The 24,559-nt window shown below is 38.4% G+C and overlaps 1 protein-coding gene across 2 annotated transcripts in view; it reads right to left on the bottom strand.

Moving 5' to 3' along the window:
• SH3RF1 (SH3 domain containing ring finger 1) overlaps positions 1-24,559 on the bottom strand; it is a 181,660-nt gene that overhangs the window by 61,593 nt on the left and 95,508 nt on the right. For both annotated transcript variants that reach the window (XM_045463487.1, XM_045463480.1), the window contains exons 3-4: positions 5,199-5,474; positions 4,025-4,120 (exon numbers count right to left, since the gene is read on the bottom strand). In XM_045463487.1, the coding sequence (XP_045319443.1) occupies positions 4,025-4,120; positions 5,199-5,474 (372 nt within the window). The remainder of the gene's footprint in view (positions 1-4,024; positions 4,121-5,198; positions 5,475-24,559) is intronic.

Below are 24,559 nucleotides of genomic sequence, written 5' to 3'. Positions count from 1 at the left end.
AAGGAATAATAACAATGGTGATAATAATCACAGCTATCACTTATACAGCTCTTAATAGGTGCTAAGGCACTGCTTGGAAGTATCATTGGAATGAAACCACCCTAGGAAGTGGTTCTATTTTACAAATTAAAGAAAAGGCCCAAAGTCAGTTAGTGGTAGAGTGAAAACTTGATTCCAGTCATCTGGATTCAGGGCACAAGTTTTTCTCCACAATCATACCACCAAATGTGTGAGGTAAAGCAAGCAGATGAAAAGGAACTACTGTAGATAAGGTAGTGAGGAAAAGTTTGTCAGAAGAAGTGACATTTGATCACAGATCTAAAAAACAAGAAACATAGCCCTTAATTCTGACAGTGACTTAAGAGTAAAAATAGTTGTCTATTGGGCATACCTACTTCATGCCATCTGCGCAAAAGGAATGCTTATTTTTATATTATATCTATGGCAGAGGCACAGGTTGCTAAATAATTAAATATTTTGGTTGCTGTTAAAAAAACTGGACAATTGATATTCAAATGAATGACTAAGAACCAACATAAAATGATAAACTTAATAAAATTTATAGTTCACCAGAGTCTACAATACACAATGGTTGAAAAACATCCCAAATCCCACATTTAGCAGTTACTTCATTCAAACTTTTTTGCTTGCTAAGAATCATGTCATACTTGTTCAAATGACTGCTAAACTTGAATGAGTCAGCTTTGAATTAAAGACATTGTTAAAGTCTTCCATCCTATCTTACAGAAGACTGGTATTTTTTAACAAATAAAGAAAAAAGCTACTGGTTTCTTTTTTTAAGCTGCATTCAGTCCTTGACAAATATACCCTTTATACATATTCTGGCATGGTGTCTTCAAGAATTCCCCAGATTTCCCTAAGAGACCCCTACCCCTCATGACTTTCCAGCTTGCTCAAGTCTAGGCAGATCCTATTTAAGCAGAATAGAATCCACAACCTCTATGACTCAACCCCAATCTTAGGAGCTTGAACAAAGGCTCCAAGTGATAAATTCAAGGACCTTTATAGGGCCATTTTTTGCCCTACTCATTCCTCTCAACCAGAGGCTCCTTCTCTGTTCAAAACTTGAAGAATTTTGTACTTTAATAAGGGGCCATTTGCTTGCAAGTTGCTATACCATTTTATCACCTTATTCTAATACAGATACAGACTGTAGTACACAGTTATGGGATGTGGAGGGAGAAGAGAAAGGACAACTGAAGACAAAAAGGGAAGGCAAACTATTCGAACAGCATTTCTATTTCTATCTCAATCCTCCCACTAAATTCTCTTTACCGACCTCTAATGCTCAGCTCCTTTCAATTTACCCTACCCTCTAATTCCACAGCTGAACCTCTGACCCCATGGTTCTACTCCAGGTCCACAATCCCATCCTCAGGCCCATCCTGTTTAGAGTTTCTGCCGCAACCAAGTTCCTTGAACATTTCCGTTATCAAAGCCAACCAGCTAGGAGTTGAGGGGGAGTTCCAGCTTTTGCTGAGATCAAAGATGTCACTCTGGGACTCAGAATTCAATTGTGAACTCATTTCTCTCATTATATGTGGTGGTGAGATTCTTTTATTTGATCATACTATACTCTGGCATATTCTGGATTACAGACTAATCTGAGCTCCAAACCACTATGCATAAAACACAGCATGCCAGACCCTTCAAAATATGTTATACATGTGATCCTCCCAGAACTTCTTGGGGGGTAACAGTTTTTGGAGCACTGTGGAAAAAGCAAAATCACTTAACAACCATGGAGACTTAAATGTATATTTATAAGAGATAAGAAAATTATTTACAAATGGATTTTTATAACACAGCCTGTTTTTATACTGGGGACAGTCTGGACCCTGAAGTGGTTTACAGAGCAAGAGAAAGGCCATTATTCAGGAAAAAGGCTCTGTTTATGATTCCTTATAACTGGCTTTACCCCATCTAAGATTGTCTTGTAAGACAGTCTATACTTTATTTAAATAGTTGAATTTTGGTAAATTCCTATTGAAATCTGCCTCCCCTCAATTCCCCTAAAGGCTAAACCAGGTGTTACTAATCCCCAGATGCTCTGCTCCTACCAGAGACTTCAATCTGATGGCCTGACATCAAAGAAATGTTCATAGTCTCTTAGAGATAGATGATTTGTTTACCGTGTCTCAAATGGCAAAATTCTGGTTCAAATGAGAAAAATACTCATTTGAAATAAAGGAGGCAGAAGAATGAAAAAACCTTCCACTGGGTAGATGTTTATCTTTCCAACTTAAGTTAGAATAAATAATTCTAATGACCCGAGTGACTCACAGTGACTCTGGATTTGCCGGGGGTGGATCGTTTACGCCTATCTGCACAATTCTACACCTGCTCAGTAACAAAAGTATAGCAATCCTTTTTCATGCATCACAAACCAAGTATTGGCATGTAATATTGATAATACCTAACAAGTAAAGACAGGCTTTCATTACTAATCTTGTGCTTACCCATGCTTTTCAGTGTAACTATTCAAATACTTGGAAATGCTTATAATTTTCCATGACCCACAGCTAGAATATATATAAATAATGTACAGAAAGGATTGCCTGAGATGTAAGAATTTTTTTCCTGTTGTTTACTTTCAAAGGAGAAAAAATATTTCAATAAATAGGAACATTTGAAGGGTATGGATAAAATTCAAGGCTCATACATGGTTTGAATTATTTTTCCATGGGTATACAGTAGTCAAACTGATTTTTAATGAAATCTTTGGCAATCTTACTGTCTATGGGAAAAATTGAGTGCTAACTACAATGACACAATTTGTCATTTTAGTTTTCAAAATCATACCAAAACAAATGCCTCAGATAAAAAGATGAGAAAATAAGTGCTGGTGGTTTTTCCTTCTCATATGCTTCAGATACATGCTTTGATATCTTAAGCAACAGAATTACTTTCAGTTCCCCCAAACAATCGGTGTTCTCTCTTACTTTTTGGCTGTTGCACATTCCAGTCTTCCTGCATGGATGTTCTTCCTGCCATAAAAATGTTCTTCTTCCATTCCTCTTGGTTAACCCTTATTTATCCATCACACAGATATGTGCTAAGAACTCCCATCTTCCAGAATCCTTCTGTGACCTCAGCTAACCCTTTATGGTTGTTTGGGCTGTGTCTCATTCTTTAAAAATGCCTTCAATTTTCAGCAAGAAATTCTTATAACTAAAGGACATGAATGCTTATGATACATGATGTAGGCCTCTTGTAAACTGTCACATCCTATTTCATTTTTAATTTGTGCTATTCTTTAAAATAATAGAACCGTGTTACTTTATAGATACTGTCTATAAAGATTTCACTGAGTCAGGCTGGCCGTAACCTTTCTGGGTAAAGCTGATAAAAAAGGGAGAAGGGACTAAGGTGTTGCTGGGATGACATGGGGGAAGATTCATTCACTTATTTCATGTTTATTAGAGGCCTACTCTGCAAATCACCATTCTGGTTCTGATGACGTGGCAGATAAGGAAAGAAATAGGTACACAGATACACTCACTTCCCACCTCACTCAGAACGTTATCAACCAAAGCTGGCAAACAGAATAGAACACCTGCAAACAATATAGGTACTGACAGGAAGCATACAGTAACATTTAACAAGACACAGGAATGCTTTTGGCAGGGGGATAAGGTAAAGAGTTTCAAACATTTCATAGTCTTCAGTAACTGTAGGTGGATGGAGGAATTCTTCCTAATCCATCCAGTGATCTGGAACAGGGCATTCCTGATGTTTTGTGTTGTGAATACGACGATTTCTTCTCCTTCCCCATTTCCTCCTTCTCCTTCTAGGTTTTTGTCTTTCTTTTTTTACCCCAGTTTTACTGTGATATAATTGACATAGAATACTGTATTCCTTTCAGGTGCACAACCTAAGAATTTACTGTGTGTATATATTGCAAAATGACTGTTAAGGACTTCGTAATACCCAAATTGCTTAATTAAGATTTGTTTACTAAGCTGAATACTAACATGTTTGAATTTTCTACAGATTAACTTACCTCAACATATGAAATTGGAAATATTCCTATTTTGTCTGCCAGCATTCCTTCAGCCCAGTTTTCATCCACTCTGCGGATCACAGTCAGAACATCATCCTGAAGAAACAGCAAACATTAGTCTCTTTGATCCCATTAAGTTCATCACTTAATTTCCCTTTTCAATAAAGGGGCTCAAGTTTCAAGAGAAAATGAATCAAAATGCCATGACCTATCTTTAGTACATGAATCCAATGTTGCCACAAACTAAGTGGCCACTACAACCTGTTGGTTCTTTCAGACCGTTGTAAAACTATAAACTCCTTCTATACAGGGGTTGGCTGCTCATTATGTTAAGATCTACAAATTACAACCTTAAATGCTACTCACCCCAGCCTCTTGAACTTCCGTTTTAGACTGGCTTTCAGGCTCTTCTCACATTCTCTCTGATAATACACCAAATACCCACCTTTAAATGCATATCCTACTGCTTTTCTTTATAATAAACACTATTGTGTTTATCGACTTAAAATTTTAAAGGATTTTATCAATTCAGTGGATATACTCCTGTGTGCTTTCAGCAAAGAAATTTATGTATAAAATAAGGAAGTAATGATGTTTCATTTTGTTATTCATAATTCAGTAAGCTAAAATCCCTGAGTGGCACACATACCGTGTAAAGTGGCTTAGAATTAAATTTAGGCTATAAATATGAAAATGATACCACACAGACTATCAAACAAAATTATCTTTCATATAAGAATGGTCTAGTTTTAGGGGCACCTGGGTGGCTCAGCCGGCTGAGCATCCTACTTCAGCTCAGGTCATGATCTCACAGTGTGTGAGTTCGAGCCCCGCATCGGGCTCTGTGTCGACAGCTTGGAGCCCAGAGCCTGGAGCCGGCTTGGCATTCTGTGTCTCCCTCTCTCTCTGCCCCTCCCCCACTCATGCTTCCTCTGTCTCTCTCTCTCTCTCTCTCTCTCTCTGTCAGAAATAAATAAACATTAAAAAAAATTTAAAAAAAAAAGAATGGTCTAGTTTTTTGTGACTTTAAGAAAACTGCTTCCAGGTATTTTTAAAAGCACAGGTATTTTTAAAAACTATTTTATCTTTTTGTGAAAGGAAATATAAGCCATATTCCTGTGTATCTGGGTCCACAGAAAGAGTTGGCAAACAGAAAATCTCATTCTAAATTTACCTTTGCAAACGGAAGGCAATCTTTGTCTGCTTCCTTGTCTTTCACTTCAAAGTCATAAAGTGCTTTGCACTGAGGTGGGGGCTGAGGTAACGGCTTGATGATCTGCACAAAATTGGTGGGAAAAAAGCCATGGATCCCGTTGACTTCCCCATGGTACCAATTTTCATCCACTTGTCGCCGCAAAATGATGATGTCACCTTTGCTGAATTTAAGGTCTCCAGGCTCTTTCCCTTCGTAGTTGTATAACGCTTTGGCACAAGGTAACTGAGGTATACCCTTAGGGAAAGAGATGAGTTTTAATTAAAGAATGATCCAAAAGCGTCTAAAAATTTAACTGTATTATTATTTTTAGTCAAGGTCAACTCAACACAGAGTGCAGGTCTCTGGAGTTTAGCAGGTGGGAAAATGAAACACTTCCTGGAGGAAGTGACACATAAGCCAAGCCTTCAAGGATACATAGGAGTTAGCCAGGCAAAGCTGGAGTAAAAGATAAAAGTAAGGCATTCTCACCAGAGGGCACAGCACCAGCAAAGACATGGAGCACACTGTGCAGAGGGACTGAGTTTTATAAAGAATGCAGGAATTATGGAATATAAAGTGTAGGAGAAGTAGACAGAAGCTAATTCATGGAAGATCTTGAATGACATGTTAAAGAGGTTCAATCGCCGTGTCCTTCAGGCAAAGACAAGCCCTCACAGGTTTGAAATACAGATGGCCATGGTAAGAAGCATGTGTCAGTCAGGCAGATGAGATTGGCATGAGAGTGGAAAATGGACAGGAAGTGGGCAGGCGGACAGATAGCTATGTGTTAAGCACAAGCTTTAACTAGTTGAATTTTTTCTTTTTTTACAGCTTAATCTTTGTAATGAATAGGAAGAAGCATTACTCACAGTACTGCCCTCTCCCTGTGCTCCTCCATCTCCCCACTCCCCAAAAAAGTGGATCACGGTTTAATACTCTTGAGGCAACAGAACTTCGTAATACACTTTTTAAAATTACTTTGGTTTCTGGTCAGAGAGTTAGAGTCTGGCTTGCTCCTAAGCCAAATTTCTTTTGTTAAATATTTTTGTTTGGCTTAAGAGGAATAGCCAATTCTTGGCTCTCAAAATGCTATTGGCAGTCATCTTGTGTTGGCTTGATCCATGTGATGTGTTTGGTTAATGAGAACTGCTCTAGAGGCCAATATCCTGAGAAGACAGGAGCTGAGCCTTCCAGAAGTTCTGAAACCCTCATGTGCCCTCTGACTTTTGGACCCTGACCTAAGATCCTGCCTATGAAGGCATGACTTCTGTTATCTGACCGTGACCTAATCTCATAAACAATTCTGCTGTGCCCCTTGGTTTCTGCAGAAGGAAAATGCCCATCAGGAACTCTGGAGCCTCACAATCCTGTGAACTTTAGTCATATTCCCCTTCAGTGCCAAATGCTAAGGAAGGACTCTAATTTTTGTCTACTCTCACAGAGATGCCTCACTGCATTCTCTACTTTATTGTATATTTATTGAAGTCTGGTTATCAAAATATAACAATATTTCCCAAGGCAGGCTTGAGGAAATAATAGTAAATAAACATAGAAATGAATATTATTATGAAACAGTGCAAGAGTGATGGAGTCAAAGACAGAGAACTGACAAGTCCTGTAATAAACCAACTCTTGGAACACAGCTGTATGGGACCATGATAAAGCAGTTTTACGTAAGGGTTGGAAACATAGACTCCAGAGCCAGAATGTCTACGTTTGAATCCCAGCTCAGCCACTTACTAGCTGTGTGCCTCAATTTCTTCATTTGGGTTGCTGTGAGGATTTGGTGAGTTAATGTATGTAAACCGCTACAAAAGACCCAGCAGTTAGTAACTGCTGTCACACCCATGAACTATTATCATCATTGTCACTGCCCAGTATGAAAAGCCTTGTTCACCAGTGAAACACAGCACCTGAAAATGTATTTGTCTCTATGCAGCTGGATGCTATTCCTTTTTGGACGAATTCACATAGCAATTACATTTTTAATACATATTCACTGTATAGCAATGCAAAGAATGTTCCTCCAAGGAAGTGCTGGAATCTTGAAATGTGCGTTTCTGAAGCACACATTTGTTTTCTAAGTGGAATCCATTCATCTTCTGGTTGAACAGAAGAAATTACAAATTCACTGACATGCACGGTTTAATAGGGGATGGCATTTTAGATGTGGCTGTAGTTCATCTTGACAGGGCTAATGTAAGGCATTGGAAGCCTGCATGAATTAATTGAAAATCCTATTACAAACTCAGTGACAAATAACTCTATTCACCATTATGGCCTGTTCTCTCGATTTTTTCCCCACCTCAATTAGCTCTGTTTGGCCTACTCTGTCCAAATCCATGCCAGCCAAATCCATGCACCAAGATACACATTTAGCACTCTTAGAAACCATTCTGAATTGCTTCTTGAAGAGATCTGTAAAATTCCCAAAAAAACCACAGTATGGTTCTTTTGTGATATGCTCACGTGGAAACCGAAGGAATTTATTTCTTCACAGATCACTTCCACACACCAGTGGCCCAATGGACTTATTAACTTTTCCACCAAAGCAAATCTATTAAGTACCCCTAAAATCATCACACATACTTAATACAATGAATGGTAAGGATAAAACTCATGATAACAGTGATATCCATTATGGTTAGCCTAGTTACATCCCTGTGACTGCAACCTAAAATTCATTAATTCACACTGTTTTGCTAAATCTTGACTGCTAAGGCTATTTCAGTGATCAATAACCACAGAAAAAAGAATCATAAAGCTTACGGCAATCTAATCCACAAGCAGATATTTGCGCATCTGGCTGTGTTTTTCTATGGTGTTCTTTTTCAATTAAATTCTAAGAGGCTAAAAAGCCAGATTGTGTCAAGTTTCTCAAAAGAAGGTTTCCCACATTAAATAAAATGAATTCTACTCTGATTTCAAATCAAGCAAAGTTCAGTGATCTTTAAAAGACTTATTCCCACACAGACTGCAGATGATTAAGGATAAATGGTTACACGACTTGGAAGGGCAATAAAAGAATGAATTTTCCTTTTGCAACATCTGAAGGATAAAGTCAAAACAATTGGTTGGATAGCCTCAGACTACTCTTGTGGGTAAAATACGTCCGGGGCCCACGGAGGCACTGCCTTCTCATTCATCTCCTTTGAAAGGTCTGGGAGTCATGTCATCACCCAGGCCCTTTGCCCCCCGTGCCTTCGGCAGGCTTTCCAAACTGCTGCCTTTCTTCTGTATCCTCTCATCAGGCCAAGGCCCCTGAGGATCTGTAGAGCTTACATTTCACTTGGCTACACATGAAAGGGAGGCTTAAAAGGAGAGAAAGCCAGAGAGAAACGGACTCTGCAGTCTAACCTTGAGTTTGCAGCTGTCATTCATGCTGCCAGCTTTATCAAAAACCTTGGCAATTTAGACAGGTGAGCTATTATAACGATTCTTAATCTGGAATACATTTCAATAAACAGTGACTATTTTGGTCATATAGAAAGGAATAAATATGACAGTGGGCTAGTTTTACTCTTAAAGTAATTTTTGCTTCTACATTATGTATACAGATATTTTACATGACATTAAAATCCTTATGAGACCCACACACAAATATTTTTGATGAAATACTCTACACTCCATTTTTGTATCATCAAGTGTATTCCAATATATCTAGCAAAGCAGTACTTGATGATGTAGCTGAGATTCTAATGGGTAAATAAAACATTCACTGCCAATTTATTTTATAGACTCTAAATGCCAATGCCCAGATATACATGCAAGACAGCCTCTTTAAATTCAAATTCCTTCATGCATTTCTTACTGCTCCATAAAGTAAAAAAGATTCAATGACCTACTAAAAAGAATATCTGGAAGATACTCTTGCCATAGGAACAGCACCATGGTGTATATAATTTAAGAATTTAGTTAAATCTAAATGGGCATGAACTATGGCTGATTTCAACTTGACTTTCAAAAACTTTCCAGAAAGAACTGAAGCATAAAGAAATTACAGTAATAGAAAGTAATACACACAGAGTAACAAGTAGCAAAATGGTTCAGGAAAGGATTTTTTAAATGTCCTTTGGACAACAAAATACATGTTGGCTTTTCCCTACAAAGTGAAAATCTATCGGAATATACCAATAGTATTTCGCAAAAATATTCTTCAATAGTTAAAAAAGTCTTACGTACTGATATCAAGATGTCTAGGTTGGATTATTATTCAAATATTATTTGACCATCCCTTGAAATGTTTCAACCTCAATATAACAAACATCCAAAATAAGTATTACAAGTTATTTTTCCAAAGCAGTATCAGAAAGGACTAAGAATCCCATAATTCCATAATAATCCATTTCTTTTTTTTTTTTAATTTTTTAAATGTTTATTTTTGAGAGAGAGACAAGGTGTGAGTGGGGGAAGGGCAGAGAGAGAGGGAGACACAGAATCTGAAGCAGGCTCCAGGCTCTGAGCTGTCAGCAGAGCGTGATGTGGGGCTCGAACCCACAGACCGCGAGATCATGACCTGAGCCGAAGTCGGACGCTCAACTGACTGAGCCACCCAGGCACCCTACGTTTCTTTTCTTTTTAATGTTTATTTACTTTCTGAGAGAGAGAGAGAGAGAGAAAGAGAGAGAGAGAGAAGATCCTAAGTAGGCTCCATGCTGACAGCAGAGAGCCTGATGTGGGGCTTGAACTCACAAACCACGAAATCATGACCTGAGCTGAAATCATACACTTAACTGACTGAGCCACCCAGGCACTCCCATAATAGTCCATTTCTTATTTGTTCTTTCCTTTAATATTTATTTCTGGACAGCACTGTGCTGAGACATTTTCTCTGATGATCACTCTCTTAAGCTACCATCTGCTATCCACCCCACGTTTGTCACATAAAATTTTCTCATCAGACTAATCATATCTACCAGCACTTTGAGGATGGCAGTTGTGAATAGACAGAAATGAAGAAAAACATGTTTTCTTCATTCACATTTATTCGTTTTTTGGTCCTTATTTTACTATTTCACTGCCATCTTTTCTTGCATGCTCATTTTCTTCAGCATTCTCCTTAAGCAGACTCTTTCCAGGTTGCCTATCTTTCTCCTCCACTCCAGACATGGTGCCTCAAGAAAGTGGGCTGAAGCTGGCTTTGCACTGCTTTAGTGCCCTGTGCACTCAGCTCCTGCTCACACTGCATACACTCTTTCCACTCCTCCTCACCCTCAGCTTCTACAACCCAACCCATAAGCCCTTAGGGAGTTTCTATCCCAACCCATGACTAAATAGCAATCAGCCAGTTATTGCTTTCAACCTCGTTGTTTTAGTGATATTAACGGCTTAGGGAAAGGGTGGAGAGAGGGAAAAAAACAAAAAATAAAAAAACCCAAGGTTAAAAGGACAGGAGACAAAGTAGCAGATTTCTCACCAATTTCCCTGGACAGTATTCTCACTGCTATTTAATCAAATGATAATACATAGTCATTTATTCGGTCAATACTTAATCAAATACTTAACCAAATGCAAATACAGAATGAAGTAAGTTGAGGTTATAAGATTATGTTCAGGGGCACCTGGGTGGCTCAGATCATGATCTCACAGTTGGTCAGTTTGAGCTCAGAGCCTGCTGGGAATTCTCTCCCTCTCTCTCTGCCTCTACCCCACTCGCATGCACCCACACTGTCTCTCTCAAAATAAATACAGTTAAAAAAAAAAAAAAAAGATTATGTTCAATCATCCAGAAAGAGAACAAAGAGAATTTTCCAAACTTAAGAAAAAAATTATATGAGACTCTTACATTTTTTTCTAGGAACTGCAGTATAGAGAATAGATAAATACATCTGTGTAGGGTAGAATCGGAGACTGATGTGGGCCTTGATCTCACAACCATGAGTTTATGACCTGAACCAAAACCAAGAGTTGGAATGCTTAACTGACTGAGCATGCACCAGCCATGAATCAGAAAGGGGGCCTTCACCAGAATGAGGCCGTGCTGACACACTGTGAAAAATAATTTCTATTGTTTATAAGCTAACCAGTCTGTGGTATTAGAGCAGCCCAAATGGACTAAGATACTCCTTCACCAAAATTCAAGAGCAGCCCATCTCTCCATCTTCCTACATTGAGAGTCCCCAGCACATATCTTGATACAGCTGCAGTTGATAATTACATGCTTTTATTTCACTTCTATTTTTATTTTCTCTAGCATGACTACTTCTGTTGCTTGGAATCAGATGTAAATAAGGCTAAGATCAGAGACTGATTCCGGTGCAGGTCAGCAGGACAGACTCTGTTTTCCAGATGTAGTGGCCATTGCCTCCTTGGGGAAGATTCTCCCAAGCCTGCCTCACCCAAATCTGGAGAAAGTGCTTCTCTCATGCTCGCTCATCCAGCATGTCTTATGCATACTGTTACTATGGCTTTCATCTTACTCAGTTTACAGCCTGTTTCCCCTACCAGACTGTAACCTCCTGCAGATTGGGACTATGTGTTATCCATCTTTATATCATGAGCACCTACCTCAGTGTCTGTGAATAAATTCTTGCTGGAAAAATAAACAAAAAAAAAATGAATTTATCTAGGTGGCTGAGGTCTATGACGTGGATGACTAAGTGTAAAAATACCATATCCAAAGGAAAAACAAAAGACAATTCTGTGGACAGTCGGGCTCATTGGCTTTAAATGTATTGCACAGTAGGGGCGCCTGGGTGGCGCAGTCGGTTAAGCGTCCGACTTCAGCCAGGTCACGATCTCGCGGTCCGTGAGTTCGAGCCCCGCGTCGGGCTCTGGGCTGATGGCTCAGAGCCTGGAGCCTGTTTCTGATTCTGTGTCTCCCTCTCTCTCTGCCCCTCCCCGTTCATGCTCTGTCTCTCTCTGTCCCAAAAATAAATAAACGTTGGGAAAAAAAAAAAAAAAAACATAAATTCCTTTAAAAAAAAAAATGTATTGCACAGTATATGTACGCACATATTTCTGTGCCTCTGATACTCCTCATGAATGACAGATCGTGAACCCATCTTTTTGAAACTGTCTTCAGTGCCTTCTATGGAACACAGTATATGGTGGGCATGAAACTGTCTTCAGTGCCTTCTATGGAACACAGTATATGGTGGGCACTTGACACTGAGACACAGGAGGAGCAGGAATACGGAGGAAAGAATTTCATTCCTCATTCCAAACCTGTAGCACATGAAAGTGCCAGAGAAAAACAGGGAAATGTGAGCTAATCTGCTAACTGGTGTCTACTTCAATGTGCTCTGGAAACAAGACTAAAAACATGATCTGTTCTGGAAATGGGCAGTTCAGTTTGTACTAAGCAAACTGCTGGCATTTGAAAAATGTAAAGCAAATTACATAGCAAACCATACAAACAAATATTTTCCTTTTAAACTCCTCTGGTGGTTATGAGGAAATAGTCACGTAGATGATATATAGCTTTTTTTCTTGGCTGGCCTTAAAAAGGGAGTATCCATCTGACAGACAAATCATTAAAGAAAACAAATCTTATTGAATTTCTCTAAGGGAAGATTGCTATTGAGAATGCAGTCACGGAAATAAAATGCAGGAAATTTATGTCACTCATTGCCCTGAATATTAGTTTTCTGTTTCATCACATGTTTAATAATTACAATAGAATTTTGCAAAGGGGAGGAAAAGTTATTGGGAAAATTTTCTGCAGTAACTTGAGCTATGATCTTGGGGACTCATGGCAGGATGAGGGATGTTTCCTGGTAAAAGGTCAAGTTTCTGTCTATTTAAAAAACAGCTTGATTCCTGGCAAGGAATCTGCCCCTGCCCTTTCCTAAACCTCCCACCTGCCCATGGGGGCGTGGGACTAGATGGAAAAGAACGATTGTGTATGAGGAACTCTGCGTGGTCTTTGCCTAATCCTTACAGAAACCCAGAAGGGTAAGGAGAGTCAAAAATACAAAGGAAGAGGGGTGTGTGGGAGCAGGTTTTCATATTAAATAGAAAGGTCAGGTAAGGCCTCAATCTAATTCAACTGCCTCGTTTTAGACTTTTTTTGGTCCAGTGTTTTCATTAATATCCCAGAGAGATATGCTCGTGTAATTTAGACATGACATTATATGTGAAAGAAAAGTTCAGAGTTTCAGACTTAAAACACCACTGGAATGAACCCACATGTATATGGGCAATTAGACAATAGTGCCAAGGCAATTCAATTTAGGAAAACAAAGTCTTTTCAACAGATGGTTCTGGGATAATTAGAAGCCCATATGGGGAAAAATGAGTCTTAACTCCTACCTCACATCATATACAAAAATTAATTTGAGATGAATCCCCAAAACAAACGTAAAAGTTAAAACTGTTTTTTAGAAGAAAACACAGGAGATTATCTTAGGGATTAGGTGGGTCAAAAACAAAAACAAAACCCAAAACCCTAACTAACCATAAAAATGTATAAACTGTAGTTCATCAAAATTGAAAAATTCTGTTCATCAAAATGCAATTAAGAAAATAAAAATGCAAGCCACACAAAGAGGAAAATATTTGCAATACATATATCTGACAAAGGATTTGAATCCAGAAATACAAAGAATTTCTACAAATCAACAACAAACAGTGCAATTTAAAAACAGACAAGATTTCGGGCACCTGGGTGGCTTAGTTGGTTAAGTGTCTGACTCTTGGTTTTGGCTCAGGTCATGATCTCATAGTTTGTGGGGTTGAGTCCCACGTCAAGCTCTGTGAAAACAACATGGAGCCTACTTGGAATTCTCTCTCTCTCTCTCTCTCTCTCTCTCTCTCTCTCTCTCTCCCCCCCTTCCCCACTCTCTCAAAATAAATAAATACATTATAAAAAAAAAAAAACAGAAAGATTTGAAGATGTAATTCAAGAAGGAAGTTATTATATAGCCATGTAAAGGTACTCAACATCATTAGTCACCAGGGAAATGCAAAATAAAACTATAATGAGATATGCTTTCACAACCATTAAAATGATTAAAATTAAAAAGACTGACAACAGAAAATGTTGTGAAAGATACAAAGCAAACAGAACTCAGATATGTTGCTAGTGGGGGTCTAGAATGGTTCAACCGCTTTGGAAAAACGTTTGACAATTTCTTGTAAAATTATTCATACACTTACTCTATGACCTAACATTCTAATCCCAGGTATTAACTGAGAAATGAAGACATATGATCATACAAAGACTTGTCACAGAAATGCTTACTGCAGCACTATTCATAACACAAAAGTCCATGAACAAGAGACTAGACAAAAAATGGAACCCTTAGTTATATATAAAAAAAGAATCACTAATACACGTGAGTGAAAAAAATCAAAATTGATACTATACAATCACACTTCTTTGACTTCAAGAATAGGCGAAAACAATCTACTGTAATAGAAATCAGAATAGTAGTTGTCTATCAGAGGTGGAGTTGTTTGGCCTGATGAAAATTTCTGAGATTAGAGACAGAGTCTATATTTTGAATAGGATGTTGATTATCCAGGTATACAAATGTGTTAAAATGTATTAGATCGTACCCTTTTTAAAAAAGTTTTATTTACTTAAATAATCTCTACACCTGATGTGGCTGAACTCACAATCCCAAGATTAAGAGTTGTGCACCTGCCTGACTGAGCCAGCCAGGCACACCTAGATTGTACACTTAAGAACTGCAACTCACATATGTAAATTTTATCTTAATATTAAAATATATAAAAAATAAACCAGTAGCAGCACTTAGAAAAAAAAATGAGAAATAACCACATATGCCAAATATGTGACTCTATATGCACATGGAAGAAAAGATACAAAAGCATCACAATGAATAACAACTTACGCTGGCAATCAAGAGAATGGCAAACCTGGCAAAACAAGAAATCTGAAGTCCAGAGGTATGGAGATTAGTGCCTAGAAAGACGGCTACTTTTTGAAAAGGAAATCCATCACCAATGTGCAGAGTATACATAGTATATAGGGTCTTTACTATAATCAGACCCTACACTTAGCACTAGTCAGCCTCTCACTAGATGTCCGGGTTAACATTCTGAATTCCACAAGCAAAATGAACAGAGAACTGCAGTGTGTTCAGTGGGGAGAGGAACAGATGATAAAAGTGTTGGAAAGTATTATGATGGAGAAGCTGCAGAAACTTGAGATGTATCAGTGGGGCAGTATTAAAGTGAATATTCAAATATAGTGAAAAGCTCTTACACAGGGAAAGTTAAGTCGGCTTCATATTCACTGAAGAAAAAATAAAGGCTTAAACTGATACATGCATTATTTAAGTTGGATAAAAGAATTTCCTGACAGTGAGGGTTGTTAAATATTGCAACGGATTATGGTATCTCTTTCACTGGAGACTTTTAAACATAGGACAGCCTCACAAGTTTGGTTCTGCCCAAAGGCAAAGGAACAAAGATTATGACACGTGATCTCTAGCAATGCTGTGATTTCTTTGGCAATCAGACCATTTGAAAGAATAATTTTATTCTTGATGATTTTGTGATTTGTTTCTTTTTTAGGAGTAGAATCCCAAGAAGTGCTAAGGTATGGGAGAGTGAGCTGTGAGGGGACATTTAGAAAGAAAACAAAGTGACAGTATGAATTAGCTTGTAGAAATCAAATTATGCCAGCCTTACTACTCCAAAGTCTATCACAACCTGTTACAATATTATCAGCAAAAGTAGAGGCAAGCTGAGCTGTGGTCAGACACACCAAGTTGTCTTTTACCTCGTTATTTTTATTTATATCAAAAAGTAATATGTAATATGTGTGTATTTCTGTTACGATTCTCCAAAGGAGTGTTCTGCCAGTTAATTAATACGAAGTTTACATAGTGAAGATTGAGTAACTACAGGATAATATTCTCTTACTTTGAAACAAATCCATTACCAGGATATAAAACCAATCCTGTGAAACCCACAGGGTAGAATCAAGATCTTTAAAACATAATTAAGTCTTCATTGAAAAAAAAAATCTATCTATATGCATATGCTTTAGAAGTCTGGCTTTCAAAAAAAATTCTAAAGTATGAATTGAATGTAGAGACAATCTTATAGTTCTTTCAACAAAGCTCTTTTACCTTTAAGTCTGTTGTAAAATGATACTATAAAAATACCTGTAAATATTCTATGACACTTAAATGAGTGTTATTAGAATACACGAATTGCTTTTACTATCTACTTTCTTTATTATATGACTGCACAAGACATGCTACTATAAAGGAAAAAAATTTGCAATGAATAATTTTACCAATAGATAATTATTTTAAAATAGGTAGTTTATAGGGGCGCCTGGGTGGCGCAGTCGGTTGAGCGTCCGACTTCAGCCAGGTCATGATCTCACGGTCGGTGAGTTCGAGCCCCGCGTCAGGCTCTGGGCTGATGGCTCAGAGCCTGGAGCCTGTTTCCGATTCTGTGTCTCCCTCTCTCTCTGCCCCTCCCCCGTTCATGCTGTGTCTCTCTCTGTCCCAAAAATAAATAAACGTTGAAAAAAAAAAATTAAAAAAAAAAAAAATAGGTAGTTTATTGAAGTTCCCCTTTAAAAAAAAAAGGTATTCCAATTGAAGTATATCGATCACTAAAAATATGAAATAAAGGAGAGAAACTTAAGGGGGAAATATTTAGCAATTAATCCAACAATGACTCTATTTTCCCATAAATAATTCAACAGTAAGATATTACTTACAGGTATTTTCAACCAAAATGAACTATCATATAAAAATGATGTGTTGTGGGGCTCCTAGGTGGCTCAGTCGGTTAAGCATCCAACTTCGGCTCAGGTCATGATTTCATGGTTCGTGGGTTTGAGTCCCGCATCAGGCTCTGTGCTGACAGCTCAGAGCCTGGATCCTGCTTTGGATTCTGTGTCTCCCCCCTCTCTCCCCCCGCCTCAAAAACAAATAAACATTAAAAAAATTTTTTTAAATGATGTGTTGTTTTTTACATTTCTAGGTGATTAAATATATAGCAAAGAATATAAAAATTAAGTGCAGAGTCCACATGTGTGCATCTGAGACTACTTTCATTAAGCATTTAATACATATTGCACAAAGAAGATAAAAGATCATTCTAGCTATATTTGTAGTAATAGAAAATTTGAGATAATTAGAAGTTGATCATCTGAAATAGCCACTGGCAAATTAAATTACAGTTTTAAAATATCTATTAATATAAAATACTACATTTGTATGTTTTTAAAAATTGTTTAAATATTTTTTTGGGTAAAGCAACTAGTTTTTCATGGGCACCAGGCTGTGACTGACTTGAGGGCAGGCTCTGGATCTCATTCATCTTTGTATCCTGACAGCACAATACAAGGCACAGAATCAATCTGTTAGAGGACTGCTTTCTGGCTGCCTCTTCATTTCACCCTAAAGAAACCTGCCGGATTCATCTTCTTAAAATACAGCTTTTACCAAATCATCTGTCTGATTGGGCTTTTTCTAATTCCGTTTCTAGCAAATTTAGCTCAAATCTTTCTCTCTGGCACTTAAGATGCCCACAGTCTGACCCCGAACTGTTTTCTCAAATACTTCACACTCCTCTCCAACAAGTATCCAATATTCTAACCAAACTAGATTTCCTTTAGTTCTCCTAATATGGTCCTTCCCCCCCCCCCCCCCCACCGCCACCTCTGGGTCTTTTCTCTGTTATTTGCTCCACCCTAAGAGCCCTCTTCCCCAGACTACATGTCCACTTGTCAGAAGTCCATCCAGCCTTTAAGACACAATTTAAACATCATATTTTCTAACACCCTTATTCTCCAACACGGATATATATTCCCCTTTTGAACCTCAGAAGGTTTTGTTTGCAGTTCTCTGTTGGCTTTATTATACCTTTTATCATATATATTTGAGTACTTTAATAACGCTACCAGACTAAAAACACTTTGACGGCAGAGATGGTCTCTCATCCTTTCTTGAAATCACTTGCAGAGTCTAATAACAAATCTTGCATATAGTAAACATATTTTACTGAAATGAACTGGATCAGTGTCTCCCTCTAGGCAATTCTTCTTCCCACCAACTACACAATTCTAAGAAAGAGAAGGAAGCTCCTCAACTCCTATCTTGTACCTTCTATTCACTTCTCTAAGGAATTCTGCTTAGGAAATTAGTAGAGTGACCCACATGGAACTGCCTGTATGTACCAATCAAGCAGAAGGGCAGGGCACTGACATGGGTGTCTGCTTGTATTTTTGTTATTTTATCTGACCTAAGCAAGGAAATAAAAGAAAGAGACTTACATCAAGGCAGAATTTAGCAGTGGTGGGCTAAACACATGCATTTAATTGCTTGAGTGACCTCCTTTCCTAAGGTCATAGTGAAATAACAAAAAAGTATTTTTAAAAAAAAATAAAACCACAGCAGTTCTAGAAAATAGGGAAAACAACCATTAGCATACCAGAAAATTCTAGGAATTTCTAGAATGAAAGGAGGTGGAATCAAAAAAATCTCAATCAGTGGTGGGATTAAAAAATATAGGGCCAAAGACCAAGGTCATAACCATCATCATGAAGTCAAGTAATTATCCCAAAACACAGGGAAAAAAGGTAAGAGATGAAAAATAATAAAAAAAAATTAAGATATATGAAAGATAGCTCTAAAAAAGTCTAATATCAATCTAAAGTGAGACTCATAAAGAAAAAACACAATAAGGGGGAGGAGAATCATGAACGAAATTACAATAATGAAAGAAAAGTTTCATGAACTAAAGACACCCAAGATCTGAGCTATAACAATCTCATTAAGAACCAAGCAGGGTTAATAAGGGAAAAAAATATATCCATATCCAGACATATTTCATTACACTGCAAAATTCCAAAGATAAGGAAAAAATTCTGAAAGATTTAGGGCAGAAGAGTTTACCATAATGGAACTAGAATCTGACTTCCTGGCAGCAACAGTGGATTAAAAGAGAATGCCTTTGAATTTCTAAGGGAACATGATTTAGAAAAATATAGTCAACTAAATTGTTAAATATGTGTGTGGACAAAATTAAGATATTAATGAATATATAAAATCTCAAAAAGTTTATCCCCCATGCATAAAATAAATAAAAAATAAGTCAAATCAAATTTTTAAAAAAGTTCAAGGAGGTATCTCCCATCCTACATCCCCCAAACCCATAGAAAACTCCTAGAGAGAGGATATATGATACAAGAAACATGTATGACTAAATATGATCTAGAAGACCTGAAGAAAATGGGAAAGAAATTTAAGGAGAATCCATTGGACTTAAAAGCTGGATTCATCCCACTTGCAGTGAGGCAGGATCTGGTGACACAGGTTATGTTTCCTTTTTAATCAATCCAACCACACTACAATGAATGTTTATATAATCACAATACCACAAATGGTGTTTTTAAGGGGTCTTGATTTATAGAATCAATCTCCAGGGGCACCTGCGTGGCGCAGTCGGTTGAGTATCCGACTCTTGACTTCAGCTCAGGTTATGATCCCAAAGTCAAAGGATCGAGGCCTGCTTCAGGTTCTGCAGTGAGCATGGAGCCTGCTTGAGATTCTCGCCTCTTTCTGTCTCCAAAATAAAAATTAAAAAAATTAAAAAAAAAAAAAAAAGACACAGATCGTGTTCACAATCATGCTCCCTACTTCTCTAAGACCTGGTGATTCAACTAATCAATGTGATTTCACCTTGAGAGTTTGTATCTAGGAGCTGGTGATCCTGATATGCCGTAAATCATGGGGCCTGGAGAGTTAAGCACGTTAGCTTTGGAGAAAATAAAAGCATAACACCTACTCTCAGTTCAAAAGGGGTTAGTTTACTTAACTTGTGAAATACACGAAAGTCACTTGACATGTCATCTTCAAAAATACCTATTTCTCATGCAAACTTAAGAGGTCAATGTATAATCCTAACTAACAGTTATCTCATCATTTACAAGCTGCTTTTAAAGGCAGAGGGGTAGCAAGTTGGTAGTATATGAATTCTTAGAACCATAGTTGAAAAACTTAATCACAGACAAGATTTTGAAATGTTTAAAATAAAGCCATTTCTCTCTTTGTCACGAAGTCTTTTAGAAATATATGGAGTGCCTGGGTGGCTCAGTTGGTTAAGTGTCCAACTTCGGCTCAGGTCATGATTTCACAGTGAGTTTGAGCCCCACGTTGGGCTCTGTGTTGACAGCTCAGAATCTAGAGCCTGCTTCAGATTCTGTGTCTCCCTCTCTCTCTGCCTCTCCCCTGTTCATGCTCCATCTCTCTCTCTCTCTCTCTCTCTCTCTCTCTCTCAAAATAAATAAATATTTTTAAAAAAATTTTTAAAGATATATAAGGGCAGTTTCCACCACCAACACCTTTAAGGACACAGCATTATACTTCCATTTTAATTTTCCCTGAGGGAGAGAAGTGAACCGGTGACTGGATTCATACTTAGTGCAAGGCCTATCCTGGTTACACAATAAAAACAGGTGCTTTTCAAACTTTATTTATTTTCAAGCTTATGAGTCATTGGGTGTTCCCACTGCAAGCAATTCTGATTCAGTAGTTCTGGGTAGGGCTAGAGAGTCTGCATTTCTAACAGTTCCCAGGTGACAGCAATGGTGATGCTGCTGGTCCAGGAACCATACTTTGAGCAGCATGGGAATCAGGGATCAGTCACCTTCCGCATTTCTTTGCTCATTCTTCTTCCTCGGTTGCCCCAAGGTTCAATCTTCTGACAGTTTCTCTTTTCTAGGTTCACTCCCAAGCTGATTTCATCTATTCCCTTCTTTTAAAGCCATTTATGTCAGCTATTACCAACCCTGGCTGCATATTAGGATCAACTCGGGAGTTTTTCTTCTTCTTTTAAAGTTATGTAAGGCCCCACCCCAAACCAATTAAATAAAAATGTCTAGGGTTGGGTCAGAAGTATAGGTTTTTAAAAAGCTCTTTAATGGTTCTATAAAAGGCTAAGACCTGTTCTCTACGCACTGATGTCTCCCAGACCTGATCTCAGCTACAACTTTTCCCCCGAACTCAAGTGTCTACTGCACATCTCCTGTTGAATGTCTAATAGTTGACTTGTCTAAAATAGACCTCTTGACTTCCACCTGCCCTCACCAAAACCTGATCCTCTGCCACCTTTTACCATCTTGGTAAATGGCCCCATCATTCATGTAGCTGCTCTGGCCCAAAGACTGAGCTTCACCATGATGCCTCTGTTGTCATTCTTTCTAATCTTATATCCAATTCATCAGCAATCCTCCTGGATCTACCTTCAAAATACATCCTAAACCATTGCATTTCTTACAACTTCCACTACTACCAGCCTAAGCCAAGATGATACTACCTCCATATTGCTACTCCTGAACCCCTAGAGTTTGATGTCCACACTCTCTTGCCTATAAATTTCCCACTGGCTTTCTTATCCACTTACAATAAAATACAAACTCCTTCCCATGGCCCCAAGGCTTTGCATCATCTAGCCCCTACTTTAACCAACTTCTTTCACTCCTTTACCTCCAGCTCCTACTAACCTCCAACTCCTAACCTTGTTGCTGCTCATGACCACTATACCTCTTTTCTGCCTCAGGATCTTTCTCTTATTTTTTCTTATGCCTACAATAATCTTTACAGGCTTATGTATGCACAGTGGTCAGGTCTCTATTCCAATGTCACCTCAGAAAAGCCTTCCCTGACCATCCCCTAATAGCCTCACACACAACCAGCACTTATCATAATGTGCTTACCCTAGTCTTTCTACCATGCTTATTTTCATGGCATTCATCACCACCTGAAGTTATATTAGTCATTCCTTTGTTGGTGTGTTTATTGTCTCCCCCTGACCCACCCTAAAACACTAGAACACAAGCTCTAAAACACACTTTGTCTTGTCAAGGTAGGATCATAGGCCTATGTCCATACCTAGCAAGCTGTAGGCACTCTAATGCATGTTGGTTGTTATGAACAGAAAGTTTATGTCCTCCCCAAAATTCATGTGTGAAAGCCCTAATATCCAACGTGATGGTATTTGGAGGGGGGGCCTTTGGGAGGTAATTAGGTATAGATGAGGTCATGAGGATAGAGCTCTCCTTGTGGGATTAGTGCTCTTAAAAGAGGAGACACCAGGGTGCCTGGGAGGCTCAGTTAGCTGAGAGTCTGACTTTGGCTCAGGTCATGATCTCAAGATTCGTGAGTTCGAGCCCCACATCAGGCTCTGTGCTGACAGCTCAGAGCCTGAAGCCTGCTTTGAATTCTGTGTCTTCCTCTCTCTCTGCCCCTCCCCCACTCACATTCTGTCTCTCTCTCTCTCTCTCTCTCTCTCTCTCTCTCGAAGGAGGAGGAGGAGGAGGAGGAGGAGGAGGAGGAGGAGGAGAAGGAGAAGGAGAAGGAGAAGGAGAAGAGGAGAAGGAGAAGGAGAAGGAGAAGGAGAAGAAGAAGAAGAAGAAGAAAAGACACCAGGGGCACTTGGATGGTTCAGTCGGCTGAGCGTTCAACTTCAGCTCAGGTCATGATCTCACGGTTTGTGAGTTCAACATTGGGCTTGCTGCTGTGAGAGCAGAGCCAGCTTCAGATCTTCTGTCCCTTTCTCTCTGCCCCTCCCCCACTTGCACTCTCTCAAAAATAAAAATAAATAAACAAAAGAGGAGACATCAGAGTTTCCTTTCTCTTCCTCTCTCTGTGCACAAAGGAAAGGCCATGTGAACCCACAGCAAAAAAGTGGCCATTTACAACCGAGAAAGTAGGCCCTTACCAAGAAACAAATATGCCAGAACCTTGACCTTGGACTTCCCAGCCTCCAACATTATGGGAAATAAATGTCTGTTGTTTAAACCTCACAGTATTTTGTTAAAGTAACCTGACACCAGTAAAATGAATAAATGAGTCACAGAATTCTGTAAATGAGTTACAGAAAGTAACCTGGATATAGGGCTCTGTGATGTGCCCCAAAGGTTTGTAACTATCTATCCTTTGGGATGTCCAAGCTTTTTAGCAAGAATTTGAATGAAAGTATTTAGGGCACAATTAATTTGCCAGGGACACAAACCTAGAAGGGACCTAGCTAGCTAATATGATGAATGACAGAAATGTGATTTTGAAAATTTTTCACCAATGATAAAATATGGACCAAACAACAAAGCAAGCATTGGGGGAATGAACATTCACTGTGTATCTCATTGCTTAAAACCACTTGCACAGATATAGGAAACTACAAAAGACCTGCTCCAATAAAAGATTGAATGAAAAAGACTCAAGGGCTTTTGCTATCTACAAGTTCAATATAAGCCACAAGTAACACAGCCACTGTCAAAATTTTAGGCACATTAGCCTGCATAAATGAGATGTCGGTGGCAATCAGAGAAATGGACAGACCTTTCATGTACTGACTGATCAACAACGTCTACAGAATCTTGTTCATTTGTGTGTATCCCAATTTAAGAGGAATATTAGTAAAATGATCTTTAGAAAGATGAATGGTCTAGCAATCATGTTAGAGAACATTTGTCTGAAGGACTTAGAAGACTTGAAAAAAAAATGAAGGTAGTAACAGTTGGTTTTTGCTGAGCATTCTCAATGTCCCATCATACATTCACACACATGATACATCTGTGGGGTAGGCTATCATTATATATGGGCTGCAGAAACCGAGGCCCAGCAAGGTTGTGTAACCTACTCAATGTTACACATTGGGTAAGTGGTGGGGTTTGATTCCAGAGCACACACTTACCATCAGGAGGTAGTCTTTAAACACTCAAAGGGTTGACATATGGAATGATATTATACTTATTCTCTATAGTTCTAGAGCGTAAAACTAGAACAACAGAGGAAAGTAACAATGGGCCAAGCACATTCTCAATGTAAAGAAGCGTTTTTTCTAATGATGAGCTCCTTCCTGGTCAACAGCAAGTATTCATATAGAGAAAGGCTAACACTGTCAGTACGCTGCCCAGAGGACAGCCAATTTGGGTGAGGGCTCAGAGGTTCCTTCTTCCTCTCAGCACTATTCTTCAACAATACATGTTTCTTTTTCCATCTAAGTACAGCAACGAACACGGAATGGAAATGTTAACAACTCTTCAAAGCAGGGTTAGCTAGTTACATTTGAAGGAATGATAAGCCATCTTGTAAGTACAGCTGAACACAAAGTAGATGCAAGCATATTCACCATTAGGGTTTTGCTTACTCTTTGTCCTCCAATTTTAAATTCTTTCAGAAAACAGAGATCTTTTCCTAAAGATTTCCTCAGCTTGTACCCTAGAGATCTTTACTTTATAAATACCCACTTGTACCAAAGGAGACATTTTTCATCCTCTAATTAGTAAGACATCAACTAAATAAGGGACAACACTTACAAGGTCAGAAACACAGAGAAGTTACAAAATTAAGCACTGAAAGATCCCCACACTGATTTTAATAAACATACTATCTGTATTT

The sequence above is a fragment of the Leopardus geoffroyi genome, chromosome B1, assembly GCF_018350155.1.
Source record: "Leopardus geoffroyi isolate Oge1 chromosome B1, O.geoffroyi_Oge1_pat1.0, whole genome shotgun sequence".
NCBI classification, from domain to species: Eukaryota; Metazoa; Chordata; class Mammalia; order Carnivora; family Felidae; genus Leopardus; species Leopardus geoffroyi.
This window is presented reverse-complemented; position numbering and strand designations above follow the sequence as displayed.